This window comes from Arvicola amphibius, chromosome 12 (assembly GCF_903992535.2).
Source record: "Arvicola amphibius chromosome 12, mArvAmp1.2, whole genome shotgun sequence".
Classification (NCBI taxonomy): Eukaryota; Metazoa; Chordata; class Mammalia; order Rodentia; family Cricetidae; genus Arvicola; species Arvicola amphibius.
In genome coordinates this window covers 32172759-32189392 of record NC_052058.2, presented here as the reverse complement: position 1 = coordinate 32189392, position 16634 = coordinate 32172759, and the positions used below count along the sequence as shown (strand labels likewise).

Here is a 16634-nt window from a genome sequence, read left to right as displayed (position 1 = left end):
CTCTGGTTCTTCACAGTTTAGGAGGCTGGAAGTCCACCGTCAGGGGATCCACAGGGCTGTTTTCTCCTGAGGCATCCCTTTGTGTCTTGAGAGGGACAGCTCTACACGGTCATTCTTCTGCGTGGGTCTGTGACCTAGCCTCCCTCTTCTGCTGAATTAGGACCCATGCTGATGAGACCTCATTTACTTAATTAGCTCTTTCAAAGGCAAGGTGCTTCTAATAGAGACAGGATCCCCAATGGGTGCTGTGGTTACTCTGTCAGAGATGAGTGGGTCCAGGAAGAGAGAAGAGACTGGTTCATCCAGACGGATGCTCAGGTGGCAGAGAATGAGGACGGAGAAGGTGATACAGGAGCCCAGACACTCATGATAAGAGGTTGGAGAGAGATTGTCACAGTGTATTAACATGCAGACAATGCCTCGGGGAAGAGTAAAAATAACTCTAGGCTCTAGGTCCAGATGGAAGGGGATGAGGGGCAGGGGTTGCTGAGAAGACTCCTACCCGACTTGGCCATGGATACATGTGTGTGAAGGAAAACAGCAGCGTGCTATACAGGGCACTGGGGTGGGAGCCCTTGGGAGCATCAGGCTCCTGTTGAAACTTGTGAATGGAGCACTCATAGTAGGTTAGCTATGCTGAGAACTGGCCCAGGGCAAGGAGCAGTATGAATCGTTCAGGAAGTAACAAAGGGCAGGAGTCTATGACCAAGTTACTGGCTAAAGTAACTCAGTGTCATTATTGAGCCGTTTCCGGACATCATAGACCCCAACTGTCCATTGAAGCTTAAGAGTCCCGCCTCCCTCTCATGTGTTGGCACAGGGCCAGAGAGGTGCTGTCCAGCAGACTGACTGGAACGTTCCACTTCTCTCCCTGGAAGAAGGGGTTGACTGTGGACACTGCCCATAGGAAAGGTGTCCTATGGTCAAAATGAGCCCTCCTCCAGCCAGCTGAGAGTCAGGGGGCAGGGACTTGGACACTTTAGCCCCCTACATTGTTAACCTTTCTCCTTCAAGAGCATGTCACAGATCCTCTGCATGCCCTCAACTAGGACTGTCCCTTCTGTGAGCTCCCAGGGCAGTGAGCCCAGCCCCCTGCCCTGACACTGAATGGGGCTCATGAGGATCCAGGGGCCACCAGGAAGCACAGCCCTCTAAGGGAGCAGCCTGCCCTCCCTTCCCTACGCCCACGCTGTTTCCCCTTCCAAGCTTACTCAGACACCACACCCTGGCAGTACCATTGGAGGTCCCAGCACTTAGGGGCCAATGCTAAGAGTCCTCTAGGAGGCCTTGGTGCTGGGTTACAACCAGAGAGGCATCCTGAAAGAACGTGGAGCCACATACCTGGTCTGTCATAGCTTAGAAGCAGTGAAACCTGAGGCCCAGGAAGCCACACTGAGGTTGACTGCTAAACAGAAGGTCCTCTGAATCACTGCTGGGGAAAACGAACAAACAAAAACAAGATTCCCAAGCCCCAGGGGATTCCATTTTAAAGGCATACTGTCACCTTCCAGTGAAGCTATGGTTGGGACCCACTTCCTCAGACATCAACTTCAGCCACTCACCAAGCTCCTCCTTTTGTTTGTGGTCGCAACCTGGGCCTTTCTCTCCTTTGTCAGAGTTTCCATGTTGCTTATGAAGTAGAGGTTTTGCCCACATGACTTGTGCAGTGTCCTAGCCTTAGAGGTAGTGGCTGGGGACAGTAAGGACCCAGCTACCCAGCCTGAGGTCCACACTACAGGGGGAGAGGGTGGAGTCTGAAGATGACCTTGGGGCCTCAGGAGGGTCTGCTCATCCTTACAGGCCCTTCCTCCCCATCAAACTGTGAAACCGTGGCCTCCTGAACCCGGGAGGAGCTAACACCATTATCGTCGTCTGGAAATTTAATTAGACATTCAGCCCTGAGTCTGGAAGACTACAGCGCTTGTCAATTTGTAGGAGAAGTATGGCCAGCTTGGAGAGGCCCCCGGAGCCCTCCAGCTTTCTTGGGCGCTGTGTGGCGATCCTGGGAACAGACCTCACAGGCAGATGCTCTCCATTTACACAGCCCCGTAAATATTTATCCCTGGCAGCCAATTAGAGCCAGGGCACTGCTTCCAAGGAGGGAGCTGGCAGAAGGTGGCTGCAGCTGCATAAGGCCATGGTCATGGTTTACAAGAACCACTCAGGAAGGGGGCAAAATGCTGCTTAAATGTTGTCATCCAGAGCTCAGCAAGTCTGTTGGCTTTAAAACCAATTACGCATTAGCAATAACAGCATCTCTGATCTAATTGGCCCAGAAATACCTCCTGAGCTTTCGGATCGGAATACAATTTTCTTTCTCCAGGGAGGGAGGGTCTGGGGCTATACCACCCTCTGCAGTAGAAAGAAGCACAGAGGCCTTTGTGACATCCAGAGGGGGAGTGAGGGGTCCAGAGCAAAAGGTCTGGTGTTGACCCGTCGTTCTTGTCTGTCACAGCCTGGGATCCTATTCCATGGTGGAGAATGCAGCCCGCTCCATGGGTATAATACGGGCAGATGGCCTGGTACCTGGTGCACCAACGGTGTTCACTAAATGAGAGCTCTTATTAGATATAGGGGAAATTTCTGGGTCTGTTTGCCCAAGGTCCACATGGGCACTGCCCATGTAGTCAGAGACAATGGCCTGCAGACTTGTAGGCTGCATGGCTTTCTTCCTTACGTGCCATCCTAACTTATAAGCCTTTTACCTTGGGGGCATTTTGAGTCCTATGCCTTCTATATATCATATCCTACACACACACACACACACACACACACACACACACACACACTTTTCTTTATAAAAATGTCTCTGACCTGCATTTCTCCAGCCTTTGCATCCCATTTTAGGCATTTGAAATCTGAAGAATCTAAGGAACCGGCTTTTGCTTATCTGCCCTGCTACCCCATTGCCACCCTTGCCCGCAGTTCTAGAGCAGTGGAAATCCTTATGTTCTCTCTTTTTGGAAGGGAGGTTAGAACCAGGAGAAGAGCTCTGCCTGATTCTTGAGTTCTTCCTCTTCTTCTTCCTCTTCTTCTTCTTCTTCTTCTTCTTCTTCTTCTTCTTCTTCTTCTTCTTCTTCTTCTTCTTCTTCTTCTTCTTCTCTTCCTCCTCCTCCTCCTCCTCCTCCTCCTCCTCCTTCTCCTCCTTCTCCTTCTCCTCCTCCTTCCTTTTCCTCCTCCTCCTCCTCCTCCTTCTCCTTCTCCTCCCCTTCCTTTTCCTCCTCCTCCTCCTCCTCCTTCCCCTTCCCCCTCCTCTTCCTCTTCTTTAAATAAATTTTAATAGCTGGGAATGGTAGTACACACCTTTAGTCCCAGTACTTAGGAAGTAGAGGCAGACATATCTCTGTGAGTTAAAGACTAGCCTGGTCTACATACCTAGTTCCAGGACAGCCAGGGCTTAAATAAACAAACACCAAAAAAGAAAACCATTTTTTCATACAGTATGCCTGATCAGGATTTCCTTTCCCCCATCTCCTCCCAGGTCCTCTCCACCTCCTCAGCATCTCTATGCACATCTCCAATCTCTCTGTGTAGAAAACAAACATGCAAATATAAAAAACAAACAAACTAGAATAAAAACAACAGCAACAGCAAATAGAAAGCAAAGAAACAAAGACACACACAGACATACATGTACAAATACACACACATACAGATACATACAGACACACACATAGATACACACAGACATGCCTACAGATACACACATGTACAGAGACACACACATACACACATATAGAAACACACATGCAGATACACACATAGACACACACATACACACACACATATACACACACATACAGATACACGCACAGATACACACACAAATACACACATACAGACACAGATATGCACATACACATACATACAGACACACAGATATACAAAAAACCCACAAAAACCCAAAACCCATAAAAACATAAAATAAGAAACTATAATATACAAGCAAGGGACCAGTAAGATAAAAAAAAATGCCCAAACAGAGCAATATGAGACAAAAAAAAATCTATAAAAAAATACAATTGAGTTCATGTGAGCCAGCTACTGGGTTTGGGACCTGCCCTTCGGTGGTTTATATACCCAGTGAGACTCCATTGGAGAAGGCTAATGTTCCTTTGCAAGTGGTTTTCAATTGGAGATAGCTTCTTGATTGGCGATGGGGGCTCATGTCCACTTTCTTTCTCAGTCATGAGATCTCATCTGTCTTGAACCTGTGTAGACACTGCATGTTGTCACAGTCTCTGTGAGTTCATATGTGCGTGGTCCTGTCGTGTCTGGAAGACACTGTTTCCTTATGTCATCCATCCCCTCTGGCTCTTAAAATCTTTCTGCTTCCTCTTCTTCATAGCTCCCTGAGCCTAAGGGGAGGGGCTTGATGGAGACAACACATTTAGGACTGAATGTTCTAAGTCCTCCCACTCTCTGTAGATTGCTCAGCTGTGGTCTCTGTATTAGTTCCCATCTACTGCAAAAGGAGGCATCTCTGGTAATGGCTGAGTCCATGGCTCCTGTGGCCACTGGGGGTCCCAGGCAGAAAGTATTTCCAGGTATCTGAGGCTGACACAAAAAGAGGCCTGAGAGGGTCCACAGAATGAGGAAAGCTGGGTGTACACCAAGGCTAGGCAGGATCCCCAGGAAATGGAGATAGGGTGTGATCTGCAAGCAGTCTGGACCAGGCATGATCCGAGACTCCCAGATTGTAATAGAGGAGAGCAGGAAAAATGGAAAAGAGTTCTTTCTCTTCCCTCCAGTAAGAGTTAAGCTTATTTTGGCATAAGTATAGGCGTTCCCAAGGTTGTGAGACATAACATAAAGAGAGGCCACTTGTCTCTGCTTTCCCCAGAGCTGACTCTCGCAAAGCTACAGTACAGCCCAACACCAGCGTGCTGACAGTCAATCGCAGGGCATCTCTGTCACCTCAGGAACTCCCAAAGCAGACTTCTGAGCCACCACGTGCCTTCTCCCAGCTCAGCTCCTCTTTAGCCCCTGGCAACCGCGGATCTCTCCATTTTTATAACATCTTGCTTTGAGAATATTACAGAAATTAAATCCTATAGAATATGTGGCTGTCAGATTTTTTTAAACTCAGCATAATTCTCAAGCGATTTATTTAAAAATTTTTTGGTGGTTTTGGTTTATGACAGGGTTTCTCTGTGTAGCCCTGTCTGTCCTGACACTTTCTTTATAGACCAGGCTGGTCTCGAAATCAGAGATTTGCCTGTCTCTGCCTCCTGAATACTGGGATCAAAGGCGTGTACCACCACCACCACCCAGTTTAGCACATGGAATTTTACAGGAATGTGTTACTATTTCTGGAGAAATGTTAGGCGTGAAGCCAGTAGGACATATTGTAATTGCTTGCCAAACTTTTGTTTATTTATTCTTAGCTTAGGCATACGCGGGTTTTCGCCTTTACGCATGTCTAATGACACTGAGTGTCTTTGCATGTGCTAATTTTCTGTGTGTGTCCTCTTGGATGATGCATCATTTCATATCCGTGACTATTTGCTAACTGGGTTTGTTATCATCATGAGTTTGGAGAACTGCTTGTATATTCTAGACTCAAGTTGTTGGATACATGGCTTCCAAATATGTCAGACTACAGCTTATTTTAATGGAACATTCTAATGAGCAATACGTTTTTATTTCGTTGTGGTTTAATTTATCAATTATAAGTGTGGGAGTTTGGGGCTTTTTTATTTTGTTTTGTTTTTTGTTTTTTTGTTGTTGTTGTTTTGGTTTTTTTTGTTTTTTTTTTGGTGTCAAGACTAAGAATTCTCTGATTCAGCCTAGATGTGAAGGCCTTTCTCCTGTGTTTTTTTTTTTTTCCTGGAAGTTTTTTTTTTCCATTCAAAAATTTCCACTTCCCCCCTCCTCCCATTCCCCTCCTACTCCCCTACTCACCCTCCTCCCTCCCACTTCCTGGAAGTTTTGTAGCATTATAGCATATGCTATTAAATCAGAAATCCATCTTGAGTTAATGTCTGCATAAGATATAAAATTCATGTCAAAGTTTTCCTTTCTTTTTCCTATAAGGTCTCGATTGCTTTGAGATCCTTTATTGAAGTTGGCTCACCTCTCTCCACTGAATGATCTTTGTACCTTTTTCAGTACCTGTGGGGTATGTTCAGTGAGTCTGTGTTAGGGAGTTCTCTGTATTATTCCACTTACGTGTGTGTTTATCCCTCTGCCAATATGATATGGTGTTGTGTATATAACTATACACTGGCCTTGAAATTCAATACGCTGATTCTGCTAACTCTATTCTTTCTCAATTTATTTCAACAATTTTACTTCTACTGGCTTTTCATACTTTTTTTTTCAGAATAATCTCATGTCTATCTGCAAAAGAAGTCTGCTTTGAGCTTGATGGAAATTCTGCTAAACCCATGTATCCACGTGGGAAAACTGAGAGCTTCACGATATTGGGTCTTCAAAGCGAGAGGATAGCATAGCCCATTTCTTATTTTGAACTTTCTTTCTTTCATTTATGTGTTGTATATTTTCAGCCTAAAAGTGTCCCATATATTTTTGTTAGATTTACAATGAGGTATTTAATCTTTATTTAATTATTGTAATTGGGGTTTTATTTTTTATAAATGTTTGTCATTGGGATACAAAACTATACTGACCTTTAGTGTGTTGATTGTGTATCTTGTAATATGACAAATTCCTTTATTAATTCTGAGTTTATTTTTTTACATCGTGTGTGTGTGTGTGTGTGTGTGTGTGTGTGTGCATGTGTGAACACATACTTGCTTCTGTAGAGATCAGAAAACCATTTGCTGGAATTAGGCCTCTCCTTCCACTATATGGGTTGTGGAGACAAATCAGGCTGTCAGGCTTGGCAGCAGCACCTCTGTACTCATTGAGCCATCTTGCCAGCCCTCTAATAGTTCTTAATAGATTCTGTAGGACATCCTAAGAGTTACTAAGGATAGCTAGCTGTGCTATGTGACAATGGCGACAATTTTCTGTTATTTATTTCTATTTTATTTTCATCATAGTCAGTGAACAGAGTACTATTTCATTCTTTTCTGATTTTGAGGGCTGTTCTATGGCCCTACATGTAGTCGGTCTGGGCATATGTTCAGGAGGCGCTTTTTGTCCATTCTGTTATTCTTGGATGAAACATTCTGTAAATGTCAAACACGTGCTCTTGGGTGTTGGGATTGAGTTCTGTGTTCTTGATGAATTTATACCCAGCTCTTCTGTCCATTGCTGGCAGAGGAACGCTGATGTCTCACCTCAACGTTTGTGTTTTTCCTTCCAGTTCTGTTAGTTTTGCTTCACATACTTTCAGAGTTTGTTACCTATAACATATGCATTGCCCTGCCATCTTGCAGATTTATCCTTATTTATGTAACTTACTCCTAGGTCTCTAGTTCTGTTTTGATTTTAAGTGTATATCATACTAATTCATAATTTCTTTTGATTAATGCTTACATGAAATAGTATTTTCCTTCTTTTTTTTTTTTTTTTTGGTTTTTCGAGACAGGGTTTCCCTGTAGTTTCTAGAGCCTGTCCTGGAACTAGCTCTTGTAGACCAGGCTGGCCTCGAACTCAGAGATCCGCCTGCCTCTGCCTCCCGAGTGCTGGGATTAAAGGCGTGCACCACCACCGCCCGGCAGTATTTTCCTTCTTATATTTATATTATATTTGATATGAGTTCTTTGTAGGCAGCATGTACCTGGGTAACATTCTAATGTATTCTACCACCACCTTCCACTATTTCTTTCTTTTTTCTTTTTTTTTTCTTTGTTTTTGGGGTATATGGGTGGGGTGGGGTAGGGATAAGGTTTTTCTGTGTAGCCTTTGCCGTCCTAGAACTCATTCTGTATACTAGGCTAACCTCGAACTCAGAGATCCTGGGCCTCCTAAATGCTGGGATTAACGATGTGTGTCACCACCACCTGGCTCCTACCACTATTTCCAATTGGTATATTTAGATTATTTATACATAAAATAGCTATTGACATATTTCAACTTAACTCTGCTGTTTTATATTTTTGTTTTCTCTGTTTTTAAATTATTTTCCCCTGGATTCTAAGTCCTTCTTAACTTTCATGCCTTTCTATAGATTACATGGTCTTTAAAAAAAATAATTTTAGTGTTTTCATGCTACCTGTTTGTATGACTTTTTCTAAATGTTCATGTTTTGCCTTGAGTATATAGAGTTTATCAGTGTTGTGTTGAAGAAATCAGCCCTGGTGACATGCAGGAAGCTTACCACTTTCTCTTTATGATACACTCATCTTGTCTTCGTAAGTATTTAGAACCATGCCAAGTATTGATATAGTTAGCTTCATACTAAAACAGAAAAACAACAAAAAAAATTTTAGTGAACTTTTCACTCAGGCTTTTACTCTGGCCAGTGTCTTTTACCCTTGGTGATGCCAGTATTCCCTTCATCAGAGCCCCTGGTTTTTTTGTTTGTTTGTTTGTTTGTTTTGTTTTGTTTTTTGTTTTTTTGAACATTCTTTAGTCACTGTTTTATGGAAGACAAGCTAATGATACATTTTCTCCCCTACCCCAGGATCAAAGGCAAGTATCCTACCAATGAGTTGCACCCCATTCCCCACTTTTAAGAATGCTTTGGCTTCTCTTCCTTTTTAAAGGGCTTTTTGTTTGGACGTAGAATCCTGTGTTGACACATCTTTCATTTCTACTCCTACTTCCTTCCAGCGCTCCATGGGATCCAGTAAGAAGTCTGCTGTCACTCTGTTTTTCTTCCATAGATCACGCCATTTCTGTCAATACTTTCCTCTGCTGTTTCCTTTTTTATTGTTTTGTTGCACTATACATTTTTCTCTGCTCCCCTCCCTTCCTCCCCTCTCCCCATTTATCCTTTCCCGTGACCTCCATGCTCCCAATTTACTCAGAAGATCTTGTCTTTTCCTCCTTTCTATTTAGATCCATATGTGTTTCTCTTAGAGTCCTCTTTGTTGCCTAGGTTCTCTGGGGTTGTGGATGTGGTACATTTTTGCAATGGAGTACTACTCAGTGGTAAAGAATAATGCCATCTTGAAATTTGCAGGCAAATGAATGGATATAGAAAAAAAACATATTGAGCGAGGTAACCCAGACTCAGGAAGGCTAATATAATATGTATTCACTCATAAGTGGCTTTTAGACATAAAGCAAAGAAAAACTAGTCTGCTATTGTTTTTCATACATTCAGCATGATATATGTTGGTGTAGATTTCTTTTGATTTACCCTGTTTGGATGCTAGTCTCTTCAGTCTTTAGACTGAGGGCTTTTACTAATTCTATGAGTCTTAGCCATTGTTTCTCTGAGTACTTTCTGTTCTGCCCTCTTTTTCTCCTTCTTCTGGGAATTTGATGCCATGAAAGTTATATTTTTTTGTGTGTGTTGCAGGTCCCATAGGCGTTCTTCTCTCTTTCCCAGTCTCTCTGCTGGTACTCCATCTTCAAGCTTGCTTCTCTCTTCTCTGCCCCCTACATTCTGCTCTCAAATCCATCTACTGATTTTATATTTACTGGTATTATGTTTTCTATTTCTAAATTGTCTATTTGGTTCTTCATATCTTTTTTTCTGAGAGTTTCTATTTATCTGCTGATACATTCTGTCTTTTTTTAAAAAACTGTGTTTTCAAACATGTTCAAAGTTGCTTGTTGATGCATTTCACGAGTGCTGTATTTAAAAACATGTCACATGACTTGAACACTTCTTTCCCTTTGTTTAAGTCAAAATTTCCCCAGTTCTTGACGTGGTGAGTGGTTTCTATTGGAACTTGGGTGACTTATGTTATAAGGCCCTGGGTGTTATATTAACCCACTAGTTCAATTGTCTAATTCACCTACTACTGCAGCCAGTGATGGGGGAGATATTACTCATCACACTCAAGTAAAGACAGAAATCAAAGTTCTTTTGTTCTGTTGATATTCTGGTGGGAGAGTAGTCCTTATTACTGCTAAATAAGAACTCGCAGTCTTGACATGCTTTCTTTGGGTGCCGTGTGAAAGTGGAGGGGTAAACTGGTCACCGTGCGGTGGAGATGGAAGTTCCAGCTTCCATGAGAGACCTTGGCTTCTCTGACATCCACAGAGGGGGAGGTGCCTCAGTACAGATCAGTGACGCAGACTAGGTTCACCATTGACCATGAGCTGGCAGCGGGAGGCAGAACAACTAGGTGTATATAGAGTTGGGGACTTGTACAGTTTTTCTGGTGATATTTGTTTGAAATAGAAAGGCTATTATCCAAGCACTTTCTTTCTTTTGGAGGGATTTTTGTTTTGTTCTGTTTGATTTTTGTTTGCTTGTTTTTTTTTCTTTCTTTCTTTCTTTCTTTCTTCCTTCCTTCCTTCCTTCCTTCCTTCCTTCCTTCCTTCCTTTCTTTCTTTCTTTCTTTCTTTCTTTCTTTCTTTCTTTCTTTCTTTCTTTCTTTCTTTCTTTCTTTTTGACAAGCTTTCTCTATTATGTAGCCCTGGCTGTCCTGGAACTCACTGTGTAGACCAGGCTGACTTCAACTTCAGACATCCACCTGATCTGCCTCCCAAGTGCTGGGATTAAAAGCAAGCACCAATCCATCTGGCTTATCCCAAAGTTTTCTATTTTGCTATGGATAGAGAGAGTAGGTTTGTGTAGGGTGTTGTCTTTGTATGTGTATGTCCCCGTTTGTATTTTTATGTTTTTGATTTCCTCCCTTCCAGAAATGGACTGACTGTTTTAGATGAAAAGGAAGGGGGAACTCTCTCTGTGTTCGTTTATTTAAGAAGCAATAAGAAAAGCAGCACAGACTGGGTGACTTGGAAATGCCTTTCTAGCTTACAGAAACTGGAATCCAAGAGCAACATACCAGCAAGGATGGCTTCTCCTGCAACCTCACTCCTTGGCTTGCAGACTGCCTGCCACCTTATCACTTTGTCTTTAAAAGGCCTTTTCGCTATGTCCTTATCGTTGGTACCTCTCCTTCTATGAACCAGTCCTATGGGTGAATCACAGCCTCTGCTTATGACTTCATTTAACCTCAGTTACTACTTTAATACTTCTCTCTCGAAATTCAGTCATAACGGAGCTGAGAGATTTAATTTATGATTTGCATGGAATACATTTTAGTCCAACTCAACGGACCTGTCACCATGCTGCTTTTTTTTAGGTTATGAGGTCCCTGTCTGGCGTGCTTTCTTCTTTCCCATCTTCCAGAGCTGCCTTATGTTTGTTTTAAATATAATAGTTACCCAGGATGTCCAGGGGGATGGATGGGGATAAACCTAGTCCATTTTCCTGGAAGACAAGACTCTCCCTTTTGAAAAATTTAAAGAGGTTTTATAACTCAATTCAAATTGCTTCTGATTCACAAGAGAGAGGTTTCACTGATAAAGACATACTTTCGTTGACATCTCAGCCACTGGGAACTGGGATGATAAAGAGTACCTCCCCAAGTCCATAGATTAGGGGAAAATATTGGCTGTTTGATGGAAAATTTATCTCCCAAAAATGTAATCCCTCGTGCTGGGAAGAAAGGCGTTATGACGGACATGGAGAAAGATTAGAAGCTCCGCCTCTCAGAGGAGTCCTCAGCTCCTGGAAGGAAACGTGACTTGTACCTTTCCTGGTACAGACTAAGAAGATGGAAGCCCTGGAGAGGGCTGGGTATGTGTATGCGTGTGTGCACACGTGTGCACACATGTCAGAGAATGGGGTCTGAGAGTCTTGCCCTTCCGAGGCAGAGGCATGAGGTATGTGTTGTATCTTTGAACACCTGAGTGAGTCTAGAAGTTTCTAACCTCCAGGCCTCTGGAATTTCCACACGGCTGACGCTGTGAGGGTCAGGAGAAACTCCCTATTGCTCAGCTCTCACCTCCTACTAGGATGTAGGGGCTTCTTGAGGAAGATTGATGTACTACATTAGTCGAGCCCCAACGTGCCCCGAGAGGAGGTCACAAGACAAACAGCCCCTGCCACGAGCTTCCAGCCCACCACCCAGCATTCCTATTACACTTGGGCCACAGGCATGGTAGATGAGTGTGGGTGTACTTCATTTCCTGCCTCACACAATAAACTTGTCAGTATTGGACCGATCCGTGCTTGCATTCAGGGAGTTCATTTGCAAGGCCACCTGGCTTCCCAGAGCCGCTGTCCTGCTCCCATTTCATCCTGCCTAATGAGCCAGGGCCTGGTTCCTAGTGCGTGGTGCTGAGCTGCTGGGCCAGACATGGCCAGCATTTGCTAGCGAGGCCTCAGCCGCTCCTCAGGGATCCTTGCTGTCTGTCTGAAGGAGGTTGAGCTACTAGCATGCAGAGGAACAGCCGTTTTGCTGCAAGCCTGTGCTGCACAGCTGGGAGGGACATGGCAAGCTGTGTTGCACAGCTGGGAGAAGCATGGCAAGCTTTCACTCTTCCCTGCAGAGGTAGGATCAGGCCTGCTGCAGCTTCCTGGCTGGACAAGCTTGTAATGGACTTCTGGAATTCCTGTCTGTCACACACTGGTTTGGGCTGGTTTCTAAGAATTCCTGGTTAAGGAAGATACAAAGCCAAGAAATGGACAACAGGGAAATGATGTATAGCATTTGCGCTGCCCATTGCCCCCGCACTAGTCAGCAAGGTCTTAGTCTTCCCATGTCTCCAGGCATCCTTGACTCTACTACAACCACATAGCCTCCGTCCAGGATCCTTCAGTGACTCTTGTGAGGACTTCTCATTCCCAAGTCTGACCTTCTTGGTGCTCTGCTCCTGACCTGGGCCTGGGGCTTACATGATTTGAACAAACCCAGCCTTGTTCAGTTACTGGGCAATTATTATCAGACCTCATGCTTAAGTAAGATCTTGGAAATGACCCTACAGTCAGGTTATTTATTTTCTTTTCCCCTCCTGCAAATGGGACATGATAATGTTGCCACTCTCCTATTACAGTATGCATATGTATGCATGTATTATAGTATACATTGCATGCATGTATTATAGTATGCATATGTATGCATGTATTATAGTATGCATTGTATGCATGCATTATAGTATGCATATGTATGCACATATTATAGTATTTATGCATGTATCTCTTACCTGGCCATAGCTCTCACTCCTATCTGAGCCTAAGCTCAGGAAAGTGCCCTGATATCTGTTACTAACTATGGATCCTTCTTTGCCCACATTAAATGGAGGTCTCACCTTCACTGAGTCCACAGACATGGAAAACTAACCAGACCAGAGCCCCCAGAAGGTTGCATGACAGCCAGAACCTTGAGGACCTAGGACGGCAGACAGGGAGGGGTTGTATAGCCCCGTGCTCAGGAGTTACACACTGTGAAGGAAGGTGGGAAGAGTGGCAAAGAGGACTTGCTGCTTCTCTATAAGGTAGCTCCCTGGGAGTAAGGGGAAGAATATGAAGCACACCCTCCCTGTGCTCTGAAGGCACTGGCTAGTCTTAGTCTGGGAGCCCAAAAGCCACCTTGGATGCCATAGAGCACACAGTGCAAGGCTAAGCACCATAATCTTCTCCCAGCCAGAGAGACACTGTGGGGAGGAGGGCACAGTGAGGAGAATAGGTGTTTCACTCTTTTACCTCTAGATTTTGTTGGAAGAATTTAGACCTTTGCTTGCTTCTAGCTGAGAGGAGGTTGGAAGTTGCAGCATTAGCCAGTAGTCCATGTGCCAAGCTAAATGCAGGGTCCTCTAGTAAAGGGGAAAGGGAAGCTGTAGGATACAGACAGCATCTCCTGCCGCATAGTGCATGATGGTGCCTAATACCACATCCCAAAGCTTCTGTGCATAGAGCACTCTCACCCTGCCCGGAGGCTGAGGGTACCTGTCTCCATCCTGTCATTGCATCCTGCCCCAAGTTCAGAGTCCCCAGGCTAAGCTCAGCCCTCTCCTCTGGGTCTTGAAGTAGCTCCTTGGAATTTTAGATCAAAGTTATGAAGTTTTGGCTTATGGTGGGCTTAAAATTTTGACAAACTTTAAGGCAAAAGATGTGTTATTACATCCATAACCAGCATGAGATGGTGGAGAATGGAATTGCCTCAAGAAAGTCACGTGTTTGGAAAAAGGAAAGGTGGCAGCGACAGGTGCCCACGGTCAGCACCACCTGCCGAGTGGACTTGACAGTCTCTTAGGAAGTGTTAGAGGCTGTGTGTAAGAATAAGCTGTAGGTCAGCTGGGCTCCCAGATGACATGTGTCCAGCACATCTAGTGGCTTCTAGCCCATTTGCCCTGATAAGTGAGTTCTATGTGACTAAACCAGCCCCAGACAGCTCATTAAGGTGTGCCCATCCCCCTGCAGCTCAGACTTTGAACCCACACCCTTGCGAGAAATGGAGGGCAAGCAACACCTTTCTCTCAGATCTTCATGTGAAACTGTCTAATTTAAAATTTTCAGGAACAAAGTTGAGTACTTGGGAAAAAGAGTGGATGATCAATGTGCACAGATACGGTAATATCCATGTCAGGGTGAGGGTGTTGTCGGACAAGGGAGTGGGATCCTGGACAGGACTGAAGCAGTGGCCAGGCAGGCAGAACCAGTGGCCTCACACTGGGTACTGCTAGATTTCAACAGCCTTCCCGAGACCAGTGGGATAGAGCAGAGGCTCAGGACAGGACATCTGACTGCAGGGTCCTGCCAAGACAGACAGTTTGCCTGCGGCTGTGGGACTCTGGGTGCCTCAGACCTGAGGCCACACTCTCGCCTGTCTTGCAGACTCCACCAACCGGGACTCCCTGGACATGATTGAGCGCTGCATTTGCCTGGTGTGCCTGGATGTTCCTGGGACTGGGGAGCTCAGTGACACTCACAGGGCGCTCCAGCTCCTTCATGGCGGAGGCTGCAGCCTGAATGGAGCGAATCGCTGGTACGACAAGTCCCTGCAGGTAAGTGCCTCATTGGTGGTCCTGCAACTGCAGAGCCTCTTCTGGAGCTGGCTGCCAGCACACGCTCTCACTGGCTTCTGCCACTCAGACTAGCCTATAAAAAGACTAGACTCTTTTCAGGAGTTGTGTGATAGAACCCAACTGAGACTGCCCTGCCACTGTGTTGGCAGCGCTTGGTTACACCTGGGCTCATTCCCCACCTCCATGGCACCCTAGGGTGGAAGAGCACCACATGTTCACCCAGTAAGTCCTCAACAGTTAGTTAAACGGGATGATTCGGATCTGACCAGGGATGCCAGCTTTTCTGAATGTCCACCACCTGGTTTGACTATTTCAACACACACCAAGAAGCAGGGCAACCCAGCACTTCCTAAATACACCCTAAGTTACAATCACATAATCCACGGCTTCTCACTCACGTGCGTCAGGACAACATCTTATGCTGACTGAGAGGAAAACGCTCATGCAAATGGGCTGTACTCTAGGTTGGCTATTTGGTTCAGACCTCTACCCAACCCCCACACACCCTGCCTATCCCAATTTGCCAACATCTAATACATTCTTGTTTATTTAATACCACCACACCCTCACAGTGACCACATAAAAGCAAGTTAACCATCTCTCTGGGTTGGGACAGCCCACCCCCATAAGCATTTCCCATAAGAAGCGCATTTTCTCCTCTCCCCATCCCTGCATTTGGTGGGTTATTTTCTTTATTGGTTTGCATGGTGATTCTGTTATTTCTGATGAGTGCTGGCTGTTCAGCTTCCACACTGGTGCTAATGGCTTAGGATCACTCACAGAGCTGTGGGGGAATGAAATTGATAGAATGGATGTACAGGGCACAGAGCAGAGTAAGCACTGGGTGCAGTTTTTCTTTTTTTTTTTGTTTTTCTTTTTTTTTTTTCGAGACAGGGTTTCTCTGTGGCTTTGGAGCCTGTCCTGGAACTAGCTCTTGTAGACCAGGCTGGTCTCGAACTCACAGAGATCCGCCTGCCTCTGCCTCCCGAGTGCTGGGATTAAAGGCGTGCGCCACCACCGCCCGGCTGGGTGCAGTTTTTCAAAGATCTATTTTCCTCCCTTCTTTTAAGTGACATAGGGCATGGGCACAGATTCACCGTTTTGTAGACAGGATGGAAAATAGGTGAGCGGGGTGCTACGGAGGTGTCATAAACCTGTACTTGAGGGGATGGAGAGCGAGTCTTCACAGGGAAAGAAAGGTTGCTGGTCAAGGGAGAGAGAGAAAGAAGCATACTAGGAGTCTAAAGGGACTCCGTGGGTGTGTGACTATTTGTTGTTGGCTAGATTATTGGAAGACATTGAGATTCCACGGTCTGGCACAGATAACCAAGACTGGGGGATGGTATGGGAAGAGGCAGCTCCAAGTGTGTGTGCTGTGGTTCCTGGCCATGCTTTCAGGAAACACCCTAAGACCTTGTCCTTTGCTTATTTGTTTGTCCATTACCCAGGGCAGTCTGAGTGTGAGGAACAACAGAGAACCCCACTTCACTTGGGGTACACCCCAAGAGTCAAGGCTTGTCCTTCTCATAACACTTTTGAGCCCCGAGAGCATTCATTTCCCAAGTCAGCTCAGTGCAGTCTTTGGGAAACCAGGTTTTAAAAGGCCCAAGGAATCTTCATGGTGTCTATGGGTCCCCCAGAGCCTTTCTCTACAATTTGCATCTCAATCCTGTAAAATGCTCTACTGGGCAGGATTAAATGAGTCAAGCCCAGGGGTTCAAAGAGTCCCGAGGATGTCTCCTCCCCAACCAGACAACAGCAGACTGGGAGCTGGTGTCTGTTTAACA

The 16634-nt window shown here is 45.1% G+C and overlaps 1 protein-coding gene across 1 annotated transcript in view; it reads left to right on the top strand.

Annotated features, from left to right (window-relative positions):
• Chat (choline O-acetyltransferase) overlaps window positions 1–16634 on the top strand; it is a 47769-nt gene that overhangs the window by 16861 nt on the left and 14274 nt on the right. Inside the window, exon 7 of the mRNA XM_038348532.1 lies at window positions 14657–14826. Within this exon, the coding sequence (XP_038204460.1) occupies window positions 14657–14826 (170 nt within the window). The remainder of the gene's footprint in view (window positions 1–14656; window positions 14827–16634) is intronic.